At 37.4% G+C, this 19,973-nt stretch overlaps 1 protein-coding gene across 2 annotated transcripts; it reads left to right on the forward strand.

Moving 5' to 3' along the window:
* srpx (sushi-repeat containing protein X-linked) lies at window positions 1-19,525 on the forward strand. 2 transcript variants are annotated; one of them, XM_042002491.1, is made up of 10 exons: window positions 3-222; window positions 5,245-5,301; window positions 6,785-6,973; window positions 8,350-8,526; window positions 9,421-9,547; window positions 9,664-9,785; window positions 10,596-10,775; window positions 11,703-11,836; window positions 18,670-18,791; window positions 18,894-19,525. In XM_042002491.1, exons 1-10 carry the CDS (start codon window positions 96-98, stop codon window positions 19,075-19,077), a joined length of 1,419 nt encoding a protein of 472 aa, XP_041858425.1. In that variant the 5' UTR covers window positions 3-95; the 3' UTR covers window positions 19,078-19,525. The 2 variants fall into 2 exon arrangements, with proteins under 2 accessions (XP_041858426.1, XP_041858425.1); XM_042002492.1 differs by lacking the exon at window positions 5,245-5,301 and having other exon boundaries at window positions 1-222.
* Window positions 19,526-19,973: the final 448 nt, after the last annotated feature.

Below are 19,973 nucleotides of genomic sequence, written 5' to 3' on the forward strand. Positions count from 1 at the left end.
TGGTCCCCGTGTCTGACTCTCGGTGGACGGCCTGCCAGCATGAGGAGAATCCTCCCTTGTTTCTGGAGCAAGAGGCGGGCCTTTGGAAAGCAGGAATGCACTGGAAGTTTTCCTGCAAACTCTCCTTCACACATTGTAAGGCGTCCGTCCCACGTCCCGCTATGGACATGTGGCCGCTGGTGCTCCTGTTTGTCCAGCTCTGCTTCTGCTCCGGCTATGAAGGTGAGATCTGACAGAAAGCCTTTATTTAATCTGCAGGGCGTTTTTAAGTCCTGCTGAGAGGAGGAAAGACCAACAGAGGAGCAGTTCATCTGCACAATGTCCGGAGGGGAAATGTGGGGCATCAGTGGTTTTTGGGGTTGGAAGTTAGATTAAACGTTTTGAGTTTGGAGATGACTTTTTGTTGAGGTTGTGTTTGGGGTTTCTTTTACTGTCTCACCGCTGGCATTTGGTGAACCACGTTTATGTTTACGTGGAGGGGGTGGAAAGCGGGGGGAGTGCAGTGTGCATCTGGGGTGTGTTTCTTTGCACAGACTTCAGGTCTGTGTCTCTAATGAAAGTTCTGCAGCCGCTGGGCATTTTAAGTTTTACTTCTCATACTTTCTGCTTTGCTCAGAGGCAGTAAAGCAACTACTGGTTTTCTCGTTCAATTGAAATGCAGAAATGTTCACATCTCGTGGCTGTGGGCCTGCACAAGTGTTTTCTGGACTTTATTGAGTTTCTGACTGGATTTTGAAACACCCACACAGTTTACCACAACTGCAAGAACTACTGATTACTTGAGGCATTGACTGTTAGAGCATAAAATGACAAATGTTAAAAATCTATACACATTTTTTACTTGAAAAAAATCTCAAAGGTCCCTTGATTTTAGCAGCTGCAGTGAGAACTAGTTTTCTCTCCATGGTTTGCATTGTTGAGGTTTTGATAAGAAAGCGCATTTTCCTCTTTATACCCAAAACAATTATTCTGTGGCAGAAATTTATTAGTGTCCTGTTTAAGCAACAGTAAGAAAACAAACATGGTATCCACATCACAGAGCCTGATATCTGCAGCAAGGAGCGGAAAAATACTTCAAAGTTCATGTTTGGATGGAGGAGTACATTGTGTGTGTCTAGTCGTGGAGTCTGTAGATGGTTTAGAAGAGGCTCACCACTGCTGTATGATCACACAGGCTGCAACATGAACACAAGCCGCCAAACAGATTTACACTAACACACTAAAAGCTGCTTGTGGCGCTGACAGGACTCCGGTCTGTACTTGAGTTTGTGTGTGCACGTGTGTGTTTGTGTGCATTTATGAGGAGTTTATTTCACACAAGGCTGCTTATGTTTGTTCTGAAGGTCAGTTAGCCTCTTCATTAGTTAAGTGTGGATGCCAGAGTGCGCTCAAGTGAGACATTTGGGATAAAATGTCTTAAAATAAAGTGCTTTTATTAATTTTGGGGGTTTTCTTGTAAGTATTTTGAGGTTAGCCTCTTTTCTACACTTCTGCTCACAGTTAAATCTACAGTATTTAAGGCAGGTATTTGTAAAAGATGTGTGTCTGGGAAGGAAGATCCTCATCATGCAGGGAGAAACTTGGACAAATACCAACAAGCACCATCTATTAACCTCTGTACCTCTGTAAAAAGGAAGGAAAAACTTTACATCATGTGAATCATGGATAATTACAAAGCAGTGCCCGAGGAACAAATCAGCAGCTAACTGTTCATTAGTGCATAGCTGAGATGTTGTAACTGCTCCTGTGTTTTCCTGCACGGCTTTCCTGCAAAATCACAGACAGAAAAGATGTTTGTTATCTATGAGACTGACAATTAACGCTGAGCTTGCCAAAACTAAAACAAAGGAGTCTGCAATCGATACACTTCCAATGACACATAGAAATGTGATTATATGTTTACATAGGTCAGCTTTATTACGTGTTCCTTTAGTGTCTTCTCTAAAGAAACATCTCATCATAATCACCTGCCATGACATTGTATTATTTAAACGCATTACTAAATCATTGACTGTAAACCTTGGTCACTGACTGTGCAGTTAGTCTAAACACATAAATCTTGCCCAAATTGTTCATATTTTACATTTATCCAAACTGTCTTAACTTTTCTGAAACATTTAACAGATTTGGTGCCTGAACCAAATTTGCAAAACCTAAAAGCATCCCTGCTTTAAATGGTTTGTTTATGTCACAAAATATTTTTTTATTATATTACACATTAACTTGTTGTTTCCTCATAATAATAACCGAGTTATTTAGTGATGTGTCTATTTTCACCTGTGGCTATCAGGCATCAGGATGGTCATCCTGATGATGACATTGCACTGTGACAACTGTTTTAGTGGATTTAAGTTAAAAATTGCAGACTGAAATATCCTGATGCATTTGCTTTCATCTTTATCTGCTATAAGAACATGCTGTATTTCATAACAGCACCAAAGAAGACTACACATTTACGCTTTTTACTTTATTGACCATCCACAGTAGACACAACAGTGATCTTGAAGGCTGAACTCATGTTTGAGCAAATTAACCTCTATTTTTCTTTTTCAGTACTTCATATTATTCAGTGATAAACAAGGTTTGTTTTATCAAAATGATGAGAAACATTATAAGTTAACCCCTTATCACAAGAACATAAGCTTGAGGATCCAAAATAATCAATCAGTAAACTTGCTATGCAGCCCCACTAGAATAGATATTTGCAGTCTTGGCCGTTGTCGGCTACTAATCAAACAAGAGGTGAGAATACAACTTAAAAAGTAAAAAGACACAATGGTCACACATAGTTTTTTCTAGACAAAAGTTTCACAGCTTATGGCTTATTCCACCACTACCCCTCCAACCTTACTGTTGATTTTGTTGCTGGTTAGCATGAAAGTTGCTTGTGAGCCACTGGAGCAGAGATACTGAGGGAAACTTGTAACATAAATACCTGTACATGTGTCTGGGGTGAGCAGAAACAAAATTATATATTTTTAATGAGAGAGAGAGAGAGAGAGAGAGAGAGAGAGAGAGAGCGAGAGAGAGAGAGAGAGAGAGAGAGAGAGAAATTGCTTACTGTAAGGCTGCTATTATGCCATGCTGAATTGAACTATAAAGAAATGACATCCTTTTATCTTCTGCTCTCCTCTGCTGTGGTAGCCTGTAGCTATGCTTTAACAATGACCTGGAATGAACTTCTACATAATGACAGTTTGTATTACAGCCCTGCAGAGAGCAACTAATTGCAACATTTGGCATGGTAAGCTCAACCATATTCACTCCAGGAGGTTCGTCGGGAAGGCAAAGTCCTGTCTTGCTCTGTTAATGCTTTGACAGAGTTTTTTGCTAACTCCTTTGATGTGAAAGAGATGGACAGCATGATGATGATGCTGGCAGCTGATCCTCCTCTATATCGTGCTGACAGATTCATTAGATATGAATGAAAAGGAGTTTTAGATATTCTTGTCTTGTTTTTTTTATGAATGTGGAACTTTTATCTACAAGCACAAACTAGCCCACTTCAGTTTAATCCAACTTCAGTGCGGCTGTTCCAGCACTTTCAGATCCAGCCAAACCTGCTCCTCCTATCAGCAAGAACACTACCAGCAGCTGTTCTGAGCTTCAGATGGAGTCACTAGGCACTAACAAGGAAACCTTAGAGGAGGTCACGCACTGCCTTGAGCGTTTGTAGCTCTTCTTTCCTCTGGGGCTGTTTGTTTGTCTGAAGGGAAAAAGAAAGCGGTAGAGTTTACAATGTGAATGACAAAAGAAATCATTACATGACAGCAGTTATTTGGTCTTTGAGGCTGAATATTTTAACTGCAGCCCCAATGTTATTTAATAATAGCTTTCACTCTCATGCTTATGGAGTGATCGGAAATGTTATTTGATTATATATATATATACATATAATCATCTTCCTGCTTTGGATTTTGTTTTCACCACTTGCATTTGTATAGATGTTTTAAATCAATAAGATATAAGATAGATAGATAGATAGATAGATAGATAGATAGATAGATAGATAGATAGATAGATAGATAGATAGATAGATAGATAGATAGATAGATAGATAGATAGATAGATAGATAGATGTAAAAACTGTATTTCTTACAGACCTGCTATTTTATTTTAAATATATGTGGCTTTATGTACTCTTAAAGCTAAAACGTGCACACACATAGACAAGAGCACACCTGTAATTACTTTTCCATACTCTTCTCCCTCACACCATTAAGAAGCAGACAGTAAAGTTTTCCCATTAGACAGCTAAATCTGACTCACTCCGTATGTGGGATTGCTTTGTGCAGTCGATGCTGTGTGATCTGACTGCTGAAACCTCAAAGCTTGTTGTTTGTGTGTGCATCTTTGTAATGACTTGCAGCATTTTAGTGCAGAAATTGTTTCACTAAACTGACAGAAAAGCTGTGATAAGGATGGGGGACTGGGCAGGAGATTTGCTAGCAGTATCAGGATCATTGACTAGAATATGTGGCTTATACACAAAAATGAAGGAGGGTTAAACACTCCTCCCTTGTGGATCCTAAACAGAGCTCACATTCACACTGGGGTCCATAACAACCCGGGGCCATGGTTGAACACCCCTCCCTTACTAAGTTAAGCCCTTCCTTAGCCATTTCCTCTCATGTTATTGCCGGTAGCCTGCCTTATTCTCCAGCACCGTTCCCTCATCATTTTTCTATATAAAATAGTCTTCCTTGCTCATCACAGTTCCTCACACATTTATCTTTCACCAGTGCCACTCAACTGTATCCTCCAGCAGCTCCACAGCCACCAGAAATTTCAGCTCTCTTATCATTTTAACCCTGTTTCAGTAATCATGTTCACAGTTAAAACTGACTCAAAATGGATCTATGGTAAGTATAACTGGGAGATATACTGGAGGAAAAAGTCAGAAAATAATTGCACACCTTCCATTTCCATCAGACGCAACAGGGGACTACAGAATGAATATTTCTGTAAAAATATTCATTTTCCCAGCCAGCTGGAAAGAGTAGATCTTTTTAAATGGACTTTTTATGCATGTTTTCTGTCCACTAAATCCAGCACACCCCCCTTGGACTCTGATTAAAATGGAAAGTTAAACAATTTTTCTAAGCTTGGTCTTTGTGCTGTTTTCCAGCTACAAACCCCCACAGGTCAGCCTGGGACAATGCTTCAAACATTGCCCAACAACTTGGCCTTGGATACTTCTTTTCCTTGTAGTAGCTGCTTTTTCTTATTCTCTTTCCCCCTCAGGGTCAGGACAGTACACTTATGGAGACGATGAGGACTGGTATTCACGTAGATATAAAGGTAAATATACTTGGTTTGCCACTGCCAAAACACATAAACACATTTGGCACATGGCTGTAAAAAATATCAAGAAGTCAAACCTGATCTCTTTGTTTTAACCAAACCAAACAAATTTGGAGTCTGACTGTATTAAAGCAGTTGTGTTTCTTAAACTTAACCAAACTGAGACTTTAAAGCAAACATTAGAAAATTCTTCCTAGAGCCTAATCAAAGGACAACTGAAAACAAAAGTAACAATAGCTTGGTGAAAAGATTTATGGGATTGAATACAAATTATTTAAATATTCTTTAAATGGATCTCTCAAGAGCAGCTGTGGCTTTGCAAATAGCCTACAACACAAAGTTTTAATCTTTTTTTCCCTCTAAACCCTAATAGTAGTAATACAGGTAAATGAACTTAGTCTAAGTAAGCCAATTTTTTTAAACTGACACAGATATGTCAAAGTAACTTCCAACTTGGCCTCAGTAAGACATGGAACATTATCATTCAGGCCAAACCAAACTTTCCCTTTATGTAAAAGCTTAAATATAGTATTATTTTCTTTCACTTAGTGGCCGTGGAAAGTTTGCCAACACACACATATACACAGCAAAAGAAGCTGGTTGTGTAATGAACACTCATCTTTATTCCAACTGGACATCAGCCCAAACTGGTGAATTCTCTTCTCCCAAGTATGTGCACATATGTGTGCTAGGCCTCAGGCTACGTGTTTGTCCTGAGCCAGCAGTAAATAAACTGCAGATTTTGATTTTCTTCTATTGAATAAGAACCTTGCGGACACATAAATTTGGCATTAGACAAGGAATTTTTACACAAGTGTTCAAGAGATGGGCAAGTATTCACTAGGCATGGGGACAAGCTGAAAGGAAATTCAATCTAGGCGTTAACCCCTTAATGCCTGAATTTATGTGCAATTTTAAAAAAATGAATACTGGGGAAAAATCAGGAAAACAATAACAAAAAGAAAATGACTAAAAACAAAATTAAGTACAATTTAATATTAAATAAATTAATAATAAATGAATAAAGATTATTATTAAATAAATAATATAGAAACAAATACACAAATAAGAGTGAATACAAGCAAATAAAATATAATAATTAGATATAAAGAAATAAAATAAAAGAAGTCACCTTAAGGAAAAGGAAAGGAAAAAGTTTTGTGGATGTAAGGTTTTCTTTTGTCTTGCTCCACACATAATTATATGTCTTTTCATGTGAAGCTATCTTCCTATACTCTCAAGACACTTCTGGATAATGGGAAATTACAGAAAAGGTAATGAGAAATCCACTGTATCTACTCAAGATGATAAGTGGGCTTTTATATTTTCACTCCTAACAAGGAAAGTCTTTCTAAGCTGTTATAGTCTTCAGGTAAGTACTTATTATTCAGTCTCTCATTCCAAGGCCAAGACATGTGACAGCACTGATGCTGCAAACAAAAGCTCATTGCTGTTTGTGTATGGTTTCCTTTGATTTTAGGGACCCCGTGGTGTGCACCTATTAAGGTGAAACATGGTGATGTGAGCTGTCGCACACCCAGAGGGGAGCACTACAGGAACGTAATGGGGACGCGTTGTAAAATCCGCTGTAAACGGGGATATGAAGTCCAGAGCACGGAGGTGGTGTGTATGGCAAGCAAACACTGGTCCTCCAACTATGCTTGCCGAGGTGAGAGCTACATCCACCTGATCGCATGCTCCCACTAATAGACTGTAATTAAAATATAAACTAAGTCACACTTCAGTTGACACATGCAAATAAACCTTTTTGCTGCAGCATCAAATGATTATTTCCCAAGTAATGTTGCAAATATTTGATCTATGAGAATGTTTTGTGAAAAGGTATGACTGTTAACACATAGACAGCAGCATCTTTCTCTTCATTCACACATTACAAGCTCTGGGTTTTACTTGTGTATTAAACAGTCTCTGAATAAAGTAGTCTCTCAAATGATCAGCATTTGAAGTGATGAAGATCAGTTCCTGTGTAAGATTACAACTATACTAGATAGTGGTACTTTCCAATGACAAGCTGATGTTATTAACTGAGGAATCAGTGGAGACAAAGAAGAAAGACACTAGTCATTGAACCTGTGCCGTAACTCATATACTGCACCTAACTCTGATCATCTTTTGCCCTGACATTAACATGACAATGCTAATCATTAGTATGTCCAGGCTGAGTTGGGAAATCAAAAAGTCAAGACTGACTATCTAAAATGTCTTCTGCTTTAATTACTGTCCTACCAGAGCTAGCTAGAATGTTGGGTTGCAACTTGCCGGTCACAACAGAGCCCCATCCTAATATGCAGTGCTTTATTATCTATTTTACTAAGTCTTTTGCTGTAAACCTTCACACAATCCCACTCTTTTATTTTATTTATTTTTTTTTTGCAGTCTCAAGCGTTAGCTTCTGCAGGTTATCCGATGAAATGCAAGTTGAATTACCTTAATTCTTTAAAACACAAAGGCTACTTCCGTCTTTTATACTCGGTCTGTAGGTAGTTAGGTAGTATCCTGTGAAAGAACTAAGTTACACAATGTAATGTTTTCTGTTTGAATTATTACATTTAAGAAAAGCACTTTTGTTAAAAAGCCAGTTTTGTATATAAGACAAAATAATTTTTATATAAGGAAATTAATCTCTTTGAAGGTTTTATATGCATTGGACCAGTTGTATGCAAGAAAAGTGACAGATAATTTAGTAAAGACTGAAAAGCAGCTTGAGAAAAGTTTAAACATTGCTTTCTCACTTGCCCATCACTGAGTAAAAAGAGTATGATTATCAGGAAAATTATTTTAAAAAGGTTATAAATATTGCCAGATGCTGAAAGGTCAAGGAGAATGTGGATTCAGATGCCAGTCTTGTCTTTTTTTTGTCCCTCCATGGCTCAGGATACTGATGGATCTTTATTCCCGTATATAATAAGAATCAGCATAGACAGTTAAGGAAAATGCACCATAAAAATCATGATATCCTTTTGAACATATTAGTCTGCTTAAAAAGCAAAACATCTCTTAACTCTGAGTTCTCTCTGCTCACAGAGATCCGCTGTCCTAAGTTAGACATGCCCATTAACGGAGGCTACAAGTGTTCAGATGGCTCCTACTTCAGCTCTCGCTGTGAGTTCTTCTGCTCCCCTGGATTTACTCTCAAGGGCCAGAAAACGGCAACCTGCCAGCACAACAAAGCGTGGAGCGCCGCAGTCCCCACATGTGTTGGTAAGCCTGACTGGAGTCTACTGTACATACATGCCAACACTAGTCTGGGACTAAACCTTTTCTTTATAAGTTTTGAGATTTATTATTTGGGAGAAAACAGGCCTCTTGACAAATACATCTATCACAGAAACACAAACAGAGACTGTTTTCTCCACTAACCAGAAAATTATACCGTTTTTAATTCTGAGTTGAAAACCTATGTCAATTAAAGGACCTGAATTTAAGCAATTACCTATATGTCAGGTTTCTATTTTTTAGTGTGTGCATAGACTGCACCACAGCCAGCACATCCTTTCAAGTACTGTTTAAAGAATGACATTGAGTGTGCTACATCTCTGTCTGAGAGGACACGCTGATGACTCATCCTAGTTTCCTCAAGGGACTGGTTCATCTTACTTTTTGTCTCACTTTAAAAGACTGTTTAAAGTTGTTTCTGATACTTCCAGCATGTATCAGGGTGTCTGTTTGTATTGTCCAATTGATTTCCAGGTGTTTTTCGTGAATGTTCCAACAAATTGTTTTATTGTGTAACGTATGGAGAAGTCAAACGGACACTAAAGTGTTCTTGCACAATATTCATGTTTTAAATTGAGTCACCAAAATCGTCTAATAAATGCTTTTTAAACCAACACCTGCAGGTTAATTAGTTGACCAGCAATATGTGATCAAGTCTTACAGTGACAACTGTAAGTTAAAGACACACAGTCATGTTTTTTCCACTTTTGTATGTAATTAATGAACAACTATGTTAGCCCGAAATATATCTCCTACCACTGTCAGGGTAAACAGTACTAAACAGAATAACAGAAAGCATGGAAGATATGTGAGCAAGATATTTGTTACCCTTTCACAGAATTATCTAGTTTTTTATTTTTTTTAATTTTCTGTTTATAGATATTGATCCCCCAAAAATTAAGTGTCCCAGTGTGAAGGATAAGTGGGCTGAACCAGGCAAGCTGACAGCGAGGGTGACTTGGGACACGCCAGAGGGTATCGACACGGCAGACGGCATCCTTACAGAGTCAGTCTCTGAATACTGTCTTAACCTTTTATGCCATTTTGCTTCCCTTCTCTCAGTTTAAGTCCTGTTTAAAAGAGAGATTAGTGAAAGATTCAAACTGAGCATGTGCTTTGCAGTGTTACCCTGAAAGGAAAACCCTCAAAATCTGACTTCCCAGAAGGCCTTCATAAGATGTCCTACACTATATTTGACCGAGCTGGGAACAAAGGATCTTGCCATTTCTCTGTCAGAGTACGAGGTGAGGCTCTAAAAGCAAAGCAAGACATTTTTTTATCTTATGTCTGGATCATGCTTTTTAGTAGTACAGTCTCAGTCAGTGCTTCAGTTGCATTGCACTGATCAGCCCTAACATTAAAACCCCTGACATGTGACCTTATTAACAATAATCATCTACTTTCAATGCATTACTTAATATTTTAGTCCTGACATACGTATGTTAAAATAATTCATGAGTGCTGTGAACTGTCTTATTAGGTCTGTTTGAATGGACAATTAAAAGAAATTAAAAGAAACAACTGTAAAGCTATTGTTAGATTTTCATTCAGATGTTCTAAACTCTCATTGACTGTACTATACTTCATTTTTTCTATTTTGTCCTTTTCTTTTTATTGACTTTGTAAATAAACACACACCAACAATGAGCATGAAGACTTTTTGGTGAGTATATAAAGTCAAGGAGATAAAATAAGAAATGTGCCTTAAGAGGCTGGTAGAGACTTCCAGTGGTAAAAAGAGCAAAGAGAGTGAGGGAGAGAAAAAACAATAACCATGATAGTGGTGATAATATAAAAAAATAATTTAAGCATAGTTTCTCTGGAGTCTGGTCTAATGGTTAAGGATAATTCTTTCCATCACAAAGACACTATGCATAATATCAATCTAATCATCTACACTGGGTATTTCCTCTTTCAGCCATTTCTTAGTCACAGACTTCTTAACGGACACCAACAACATTTTTAACAAGCATTTATATTTTTATGTGGTGAAATAGCAGGAAAAACCATCGTTGTTACCTCCTGTCTCTTCATGTGCTCCTCTCTTTGCACAGTGCGCCGCTGCAGCCCGCTGACTCCCCCAGACAATGGCTACATGAAATGTGACAGTGATGGAGACAACTACGGGGCCACCTGTGAATTCACCTGCACCGGTGGCTACGAGCTGCAGGGTAGCGCTGCCAGAGTTTGTCAGTATGGACTCACCTGGTCTGGCTCGGATACAAACTGTGCACGTATGTACTCATAAAGACATACAAACACATGCTACAGTCTTGCAAATAGAAGCTAAGAAGGACTTTTTCTAAGAAAGACTTCAAAGATCTTTTTCATCAAAACTGATGATTCAACAAATATGTGTGTTTGTAGAGAATATTTGTTGTGTCTGCAGTGTGTTCTTTTATGTCAGGAGCTGTTAATAGTTTACGTTTCTGGGTTTTGTGCTTTCAAACTGATCCGATTGAGTAAATAACACTCAAAATACAACAGCAGAAGTTTCACTCAGCCTGTGTTGGGACATCTGGGCCCAATATGGAAACTTCAATGAAATAAACATAAAAGAAAGAATCAAAATTCAGCAAATTATTTACAGAATGAAGAATAAGTAGAAGTCTTTAGTAAATTTACGAGAGACCGATAAAATGCAGAGTTCAATTTCCTATTTAGGTTTGATAGAGTAAAAATGAAAACTTAAATTATTCTTATTATATTATACAAATATTGTTACAAGGGTTTCACAACCTGTTTAGCAAATGCAACCCTTTTGTCATCAAATCCCACTTGGATGATGAACATACATGTAAACTGAAACTTGACGTGTTTGCAGGCGCACACAACCACATCTTTCAGTAAACACTGTTTCTGTTCCTGGTTTCATGTGAGAAGCCCAGTGGAGGAGAAAATGGCATCCTCTGCTGTCCATCGATTAGAAAAAAAATCAATACTGGGCTCATGCTGTTTCATGTCTGTTCCTGTGAGACGGGGAGAAATGTGTTGCAGCTCTCCATCATCAACGGTTAATGTTCAGTTCAGTTCATCTACTGAACAGACATAAACAATCAAATTATGCAGCACCTCACGGTGACAATGTGTTGTCATAAATCTTCACCTCTTTTGAGTATCTTTCATATCTTGACTTAATTGTACATTCAATGTCATTACAGCTATGAACATTAACGTGGGAGTGCGTACAGCTGCTGCACTGCTGGACCAGTTCTACGAGAAGCGACGGCTGCTCATTATCTCTGCACCAACTGCTGCCAATCACAATTACCGCTTCCAGATGACTAACCTACAGGTGAGACACGATTCACAGAGACACAGCACTGGCTAAATATGGGTCGATTGAGCTGGAGGGATGAGGAGGAAGGCAACACTGCAGTGATTTGTATCCTCTATGTTGCTTCTCACAAAGAGGACCGCAGTGTGTTTGAGTTTGGTTCTTGTTTACGCTAAGAGTGGCACAAATAAAAAGAAGAGAAGGTGTCATAGTGATGATCAGAGAATGTCACTGCGGTGAATAAATGATTGTGACAACAGCTCTGATGAGGCTATTCTGGGATAGATGCTTTTTACTGACTCGTCAGAAACCATTAAGTCAGAGCCATCTTTAAATGCCTTTTAGAGTCAGTGTGTCATCAGCTGAAAGACTAACTAGTGTTAGTTACTCAACAACCTGAGCCATAACTGTTTAGCTGGTTTGTTAGCAGAAATGGTTACATTTACCTGTAACAATGGTTACAGGTTCGAACCTCCTCCCCAGCCAAGGCTCAAACCAGCGACCTTCTTGCTGTGAGGCTGCGGTGCTAACCACCACACCACCACGTGGTGTATATAATATAGCTATATAGCTATAACTATATATATAACTACATAACTTATAACTATGTAATTTACTAAACTCATAACATCACAAACGTGAGGAAGATACGGAATAAGAAACACATTTAGTGTTAAACCAAGAGCAAAATATCTGCCCTTTTTCATCCTGTTTCTCCACATCTTACTTCTTTTGTCCCTTCAATGCGTTCTGTAAACTCTGTTCTGTTCAGTAAATCTTTTTTTCCTGCAGGTTCTTCTTCTTCCTCTTTATATTTTTTGGTGGTTGGCAAAAATGAATTGGTGCATTACTGCCACCGAGTGGTCTGGAGTGTGGACCAGAACGTTTCGAAGAGCCCAAGTTGTCAAAACATTAGTGTGTCTGCTACTTTTTCCCAATCCCCTGTCGTGTTGCCATGTCCCCCAGTTTGAAAACCACTGCTTTAATCTATAGGGATAAGTTTTTTTCTTATATTTTATAAAACATAAAACTGGGCAAATCATATTGAGACATCCCTATTTACTCTATATTTTGCTTTAAAGTGGTCTTTAACAATAGTTCTCCTGGCTTTCCAGTGTACCAAAAGTTTTCTTTGGTACATTGGGAGTTTTATTATTATTATTATTTTTATTATTATTATTATTATTTTTATAGGTCCCGTTATTGTAGCAGACCATTGTCATAAGAATGTGATTTTAGTTTAAGCCACTTAAAAAGCTACGAATCATTCAAGCATAAACTAACACTCAAATTAAGGGATGAAGCCATGTTACGTCAACACATACCAGACAACGTAGAAAACATAAAGTTTTAAATTGTATTTATAGGCACATTGATACTAGAAGTCTGTTGCAAAGAAACATAATTTGTTTCTGCTTCTGTAGTTGTGTTTATGAAATTTTAATAAAGTAAAATTCGGTTTGACAGATCTACAATTACTTTGTTTTTTTAAACCAACAAGGTGATTCTCAGAGAGTTATGAACTACAGGAGACAAATAGTATCTGAAAGTGATGTCCTTAAAAATAGAAAGAAAAAAAAACATCCAGTAAAGATTTGACACAGATGAGAGATCCATCTGAACCTACAGTTGATCCATCTAATGTTCACTGAAGCCACATCAGAAATGGTCTCCTTGGAAGAGAGCCTGTCAAGAAGCCATCCTTAAGGAAAGGAAACAGGGATAAAAGGCTGAATTGTGCCAAATGACAAAAACTGGACTGACAATCATATTCCTGGAGACTACTGAAAGAAATGACGGGTAGCTTGTCTAGGATTGCCAGGCTGTGTTGCATAAAGGGTCTCAGACCAAATATTGATTTTCAAGCCATTTAGATTTGTAAATCTCTGTAAGTTGCATTTGTTTATATTTATGTCAGCATGTTTCAGTGAATTGCTCCACATATTTCCCATTTTCCTGGAAATGTATAAAGAAATAAGAGGTGACCCTGGAGTTTTGGACGATACTATGTGACATATACTAGTGTGGTGTTGTTCTCAAACAGGCACAAAACAAGAAGAGGTTATTCATTTCAAATGTCTGCCACTAGTCTGTCAATAACTAATAATATCTGAAACAAATCAAATTATTTTCTATCTTTCACTGACACTGAATCTTACTACTAGCAGCAGCTACAGTACAGAAAAGAAAGGCTTAAACATGAACTGTTGCATTGCACGTCTTCAATGTAGAGATACTCTAACAGTAGACACAACTGTATGGTATTACTGTTACCTAACATCTTGTTTTAAATGTATTTCTTTTTAATAAAGTTTAAAAAGAAATAATCTAATAATAAATTGCAGGGTACTGAACATTAATAAATATTTGTGTAAATATGCCAGTTCAACAAATTTTCTAAGACATAAAATACAAATGACCAGACTCAAGTGTTCATTCTGTGTAACAAAGCACACTTCTAATGGATCCTGAAAGTACTCTTAAGATGAGGACAGAAAACACAACTAAACACATTTTTTATTTATGAATAAATTACAGAGCACACACACACACACACACACACACACACACACACACACACACACACACACACACACACACACACACACACATTCCAACATCAAAAGCTTTTCCTGCTACAAACTCGGTGTGTCTGCCTTCAGCTGGATTCTGCATCTTTAAAACAAGAGAGAAGAGCTGCTTGGCTTCCTGTACAGATGTGACTGTTGTACAGCGTGCTTTTAGACGGGTTGTCAGACATAATAATGACTATGACCTGAACTTGGCAGTGAAATCTAATAATGCAGCTGTATTTGTTTAATGTAATTATCAAATTGTAAGGTCAGTTTTGTTTTTTAGATCATGATGCTATTGTAAGTTTGAACTCAGGCGATGGAGCTGTGGTGGTACAGCCACTGCTGTATATCATCATTTTATCTTTATTGTTCTATTTTCTGGCATGTATGCCATTATTGGACAACATTTATGTAACAACAGAGAAGTAGTGGAAAGAGATTTTGATGGGAAGTTTTCATCTTACTCAGAGGCTTCAGGCAAATGTTTGATTGTCTTCAAGAGAAAAATGTAAACTCTCTGTTGAGAAATGTTTTTGTTTAGCTTGTTTGAATTTTTTTTAAATGGGAGCAAAACTGGCCTGTATGGATTGACAGACTTTGATGTTCTGAAACAACAAAGATTGAAGCTCAAGCTTATTTTAACACAAAATCTCTGAACAGACTATTCTATTCCTCCAGTGTTCAATCATCTTGGATTCTATTCTATTCTATTCTATTCTATTCTACAGTCCTTTAGCAGACGCTTTTATCCAAAGTGACTTACTTTGAGAGTAAGAACAACACAAGCAAGAATTCAAACAAGATGGGACATCATAATTAAGTGGTAGTCAGAGGGCTGAGTCCAGTTGGACCCAGGCACTGTCATATAGTGCTAGAGACAGTGCATATATATATATATATATTATATATATATATATATATATATATATATATATATATATATATATATATATATGTTTTTAGTTTTTTGTAAGTCATTTTGTTTAAATACAAGGTCATGATTTCATCAAACAATATCAACTTGGGCATAAGTGCACACAGCTTTTTGAGAAGGATTTACTAAAAAGCACATGATTTCTGCATATATTCTTTACTCAAATGTAACTGCTGGATAAAAGATTTCAGACTGTTTGCTTTTTGGATGTTTATTACATCACATTCAAATTCTTCCTGTTTCCTGCCAGTCAGTTGTTGTGAGTGCTCTGGTGTTTGGCGATTTATGACCAAAAATCTGGATTTATCGATCATCGCTCTTGGATTAACGACACTGCACATTTAGTTGAAGACTTCAAGTGACCCCTGCCTGAAAGAAAACGTCTGACAGGACTGCGGGCTGCGGAGCAAAGATAGTTGCCAGCAAGTATACTCGCCAGCCTGCTAACTGCTGATCGCGCTGCCATACCAGGCAATGAGTCCGAAGAGGAGAAAGCCTGTGTCAGCTGATGAGGCTGACATTATAAGAACACTGGACTCTCTCACAGCAGGTGTCTCTACTGTTAAGTCACAGCAGGGGCGCATCTTAGAGCTGGTTGAGGATGTCAAGGCGCTTGGTGTCCAAATCAAGGAGCGGGACAAGCGTCCAGATGGAGGAAGGAGACAAGCATCTTGCTCAACTAGAGAGCCAGGTTAGAGATCTTGAGCAGTACACGAGGATGAATGGTGTCATCGTCACTGGGTTCCAGGTTAAACCCCCCTCATATGCTCGGGCTGTAGCCACTGATAGCGGGGATATGGCCACTGAGCAGGAGACCAACTCAACCGATCAACAAGTGGTTGCCTTCTTACAATCAAAGGGCATTGAGATGCAATCCAGCGATGTTAAAGCATGTCACTTATTACCAAGGAAATTAAAAATGAAACACCTGCCATCATCATAAGGTTTGCAAACAGAAAACACAAGATTGCGCTACTAAAAGAAGGAAGGAAACTTAAAGGGACAAATGTTTACATCAATGAGCACTTGACAAAGCACAATGCAGACATTGCCAAAAAGGCAAGATATTTGAGGAAAACAAAAAAAATTCAACACACCTGGACTGCAAACTGCAAAATATTCATTAAGCTTAATGGATCACCAGAAGAAGCAAAAGTTCTGATGGTAAAAGTTATGGAGGAATTGGACAAGTATCAATAAACCTCATCTGCAAAATGAGGTAAGAACATTCCGCATAAACTATGGCATACATCCAAAGAAGTCAATCATCTTCACTTAAAAAACAATAGTAATCTATTCCAGGACATTAATGAGCAGGACCGTGTGCAACTACAAACATTTTAATACACCGATCATACTAGACAGGATATGAATGTAATATTGACCCAGATAACAACTTCTCCACCTTTATAAGTAATGAATGTTGGTACATTTCCTAATAAAATCAAAATAGCCAAAGTAATCCCACTGTATAAATCTGCAAATAAACACCAATTTACAAACTATAGACCAGTTTCACTACTTTCTCAATTCTCCAAAATTCTAGAAATACCTTTTACAATTAAACTGGATAAATTCATAGAAAATACAAAATACTTAATGAAAATCAATATGGATTCAGGTCAAATAGAGCAACATCAATGGCAATTATCGATTCCATAGAAGATATAACAAATTCACTAGATAAGAAATTGCACACAATTGGAATATTTTTTGATTTGAAGAAAGCATTTGACACAATTAATCATGACATTTTGTTGTATAAATTAGACCGATATGGGATTAGAGGTAAAGTACTTGACTGGATCAAGAGTTATCTGTCAGAAAGGAAACAGTTTGTCAAGCTTGGGGACGTCTGCTCCACTAGGTTGGACATTTCTGGTGTCCCACAGGGGGCAGTCTTGGGCCCCAAATTGTTCATTCTTTATATAAATGATTTGTGTAAGGTAACAAATGTGTTAAAGCTGGTCTTATTTGCAGATGAAACCAGTGCTTTTTGTTCTAGCAGTAATCTCCAGTTGTTAATACAGGAGATTAACATAGAATAAAAAAATGACATTATGGTTTGATGGAAATAAATTATCATTAAATTTGACGAAAACCAAAATAATGGTGTTTGGAAATGATCTAACAAATTTGCAGAATGAAATTATGTTGGCTGGGGTAGAGATTGAAAGAGTGAATGAAATAAATTTTTTAGGGTTGATAATAGATGAACAAATTAGTTGGAAACAACACATTAGACATATCCACAGTAAAGTTTCAAGAAGTTTAGCAGTAATAAATAAAGCAAAACAGAATCTAGATCATAAATCCGTACATACTCTTTATTGCTCATTAGGTCTTCCATATTTTAATTACTGTGCAGAGGTAATTATGGGGTAATAATTACAAAAAATAATACATCCACTATTTGTTCTCCAAAAAAAAAAAAAAAAAAAAAAAGCCATAAGGATCATAGGTTACAGGGACCATACTAATTTATTATTTTTGCAGTCAAAATTATTAAAATTGAAAGACGTTATTAATCTACAGACTATACAAGTTTTATTTAAGGCAAAACACAAACTACTACCTGTAAATATTCAAAGACTGTTTACAGAGAGGGAAGGGGGTTATTTTTTGAGAGGGAAATTTAACTATAAGGTCATAAGGGTGAAAACAAGGAGGAGAGGTTTCTGTATTTCTGTTTGTGGAGTAAAATTGTGGAATAAATTGAATGTGGAGCTCAAGGAATGTCCAAATTTAAAACAATTTAAAAAAATGTTTAAAGATATTACTTTCACACAATATATAAATAAAGAAGCTTCCTTTTGAAATATGTATTGTTTGGGTTGGTTTAAAATGAAATATCTAAATGAAATGCTTGCAATGGTTGAACAATATGAAATCATGTGTACTATGACTTAGGGCTGTAAAGTTCTGATGGGAAATTAACAGGAAGTGAAAAATATTATTTTAACTTTGGAGAAGGGGTGGGATTTAATAAGTTTTATTTCTTCCCACTCCTTTTCAAGCATTAACTTTGTTTAATTTTTCTTTTTTTGTATTTGGAATTTTCCTGGCTGTATGTGCTCGAAATAAACTTACTACTACGACTACTACTACTACTACTACTACTACTACTACTACATTTGTGTTAATGATTGATTGAATTGTAATACAGGAAAGCTTTTACTTTTAGTACACTCATGTGTGGAGATGAAATATATTAATCATGATCATTATTGTTTTCTACTGCTTTGCATAGTTTTATATCCTTCATGTTTCACTCGCACAGGAATCAGAAACAAAGCTGTAAAACTTACAAATCTGTGTCTCTGTTTCTGTCATGAGAACAGCCCGCTCAGTGTGGATTGGACCTGAGACATGTGACAGTTATTGAGCTTATTGGGACCTACCCAGCACAAATAGGCCGAATTCGACACAGGCTGCTTCCCCCAGGACTGGCCCTGCAGCTCAGGTACTAACTCAAACAGATGTGCACTCACATTGGTGTAACTGCAGGACATGTGATTTTTCTTTCTCCTCACACTTACTAAGCTAATACCTGTGTGTTTCCCAGGCTACTGCTCCGGATTCCTCAGAGGTCTTTCCAAATGGTGGTTGTAGACAAGCAGGGCATAGACAAGCAGCGCTACCCATTTCCCATCACAGCGGCTGAATTATTCACCACCATTGACACCTTTCCCCTCCGCAAGGATGAAATGGTGTTACAGCAGGAGGCAGGCCAAACCTGTCAATCATAAACCATGGACTGTCAGCCATCTTTGATCCTTTTCCTCCCTCATCACAGCAGAAAAAGCAAGTCTCAGATCATATGTTTTCATCCACATGTCACACACTCCTACATGAACTCATTCTGTCCTGTATCCAGTGTGTGAGCATGTGTGTGTCATCTTCAAAGGTGTGGATGTCAGTCATGGTGTTGATCTGAGGCTGGTCTAGATTGAAACAATCCCACCGTACATTACAGTCACATTGATTCCTGTGTTTATCTGAGTGTTTTGCTATTTTTTTAATATTTTCAAACCAGAAATATATTTTACTATTTTGTACAAAAAGTCTGGAAAACTTTTAGCCTTTTTTAATATTTATGTCTCATGTCTTTAATAATGATGTACCCTGTGTTTTATGCACAGTGCTTCTGTGCGTTCGAGTGGGTTTACAAAACACTGATTAAATATTTGTCATGCAGAGGTCGGGCGCGTCTTTCATTCAAGTTATTTAGTTTACTTCTAATAAAATAAAAATGGCCAACATTTATAATGGTGTGAAAAGAAATTCTGGGAAAAGAGGAAACATTACTGAACGCGTGTTGGATATATTTTCGTAGTACATCATTATAGTACATCTGCAGGCCATCAACCTCTTCTTCTTCCACTTTTTAACCTGAGAGAATAATCGCGTGATTGCACAAGAGGTCAGAGGGCCAACAAGATTCACTCATCACAAGGAGGAGACTGGACCAAGTAGGACAACAATGAGATTATTCTGTCTTTTTTTTAGTGACAAAAAAGAATAAATAAAATTACTTCAAATAGAAGCAAGCTTCTGTTATTGAAGAATAGGCTTTAACAGCTTTTGAAATGAGCACACATTCCTGTTTGGCTTCTTCTCAAGAAATATTTGACAAACTTCAGAC

Source organism: Melanotaenia boesemani, chromosome 12 (genome assembly GCF_017639745.1).
Source record: "Melanotaenia boesemani isolate fMelBoe1 chromosome 12, fMelBoe1.pri, whole genome shotgun sequence".
Taxonomy (NCBI): Eukaryota; Metazoa; Chordata; class Actinopteri; order Atheriniformes; family Melanotaeniidae; genus Melanotaenia; species Melanotaenia boesemani.

Excerpts from the sequence above, each read along its gene's own strand:
- srpx (XM_042002491.1), top strand. The coding sequence starts at position 96 with ATGCACTGGAAGTTTTCCTGCAAACTCTCCTTCACACATTGTAAGGCG. Across the intron at positions 6,974-8,349 it reads CTCCAACTATGCTTGCCGAG|AGATCCGCTGTCCTAAGTTA; the intron begins GTGAGAGCTACA and ends CTCTGCTCACAG. Across the intron at positions 8,527-9,420 it reads CGCAGTCCCCACATGTGTTG|ATATTGATCCCCCAAAAATT; the intron begins GTAAGCCTGACT and ends TTCTGTTTATAG.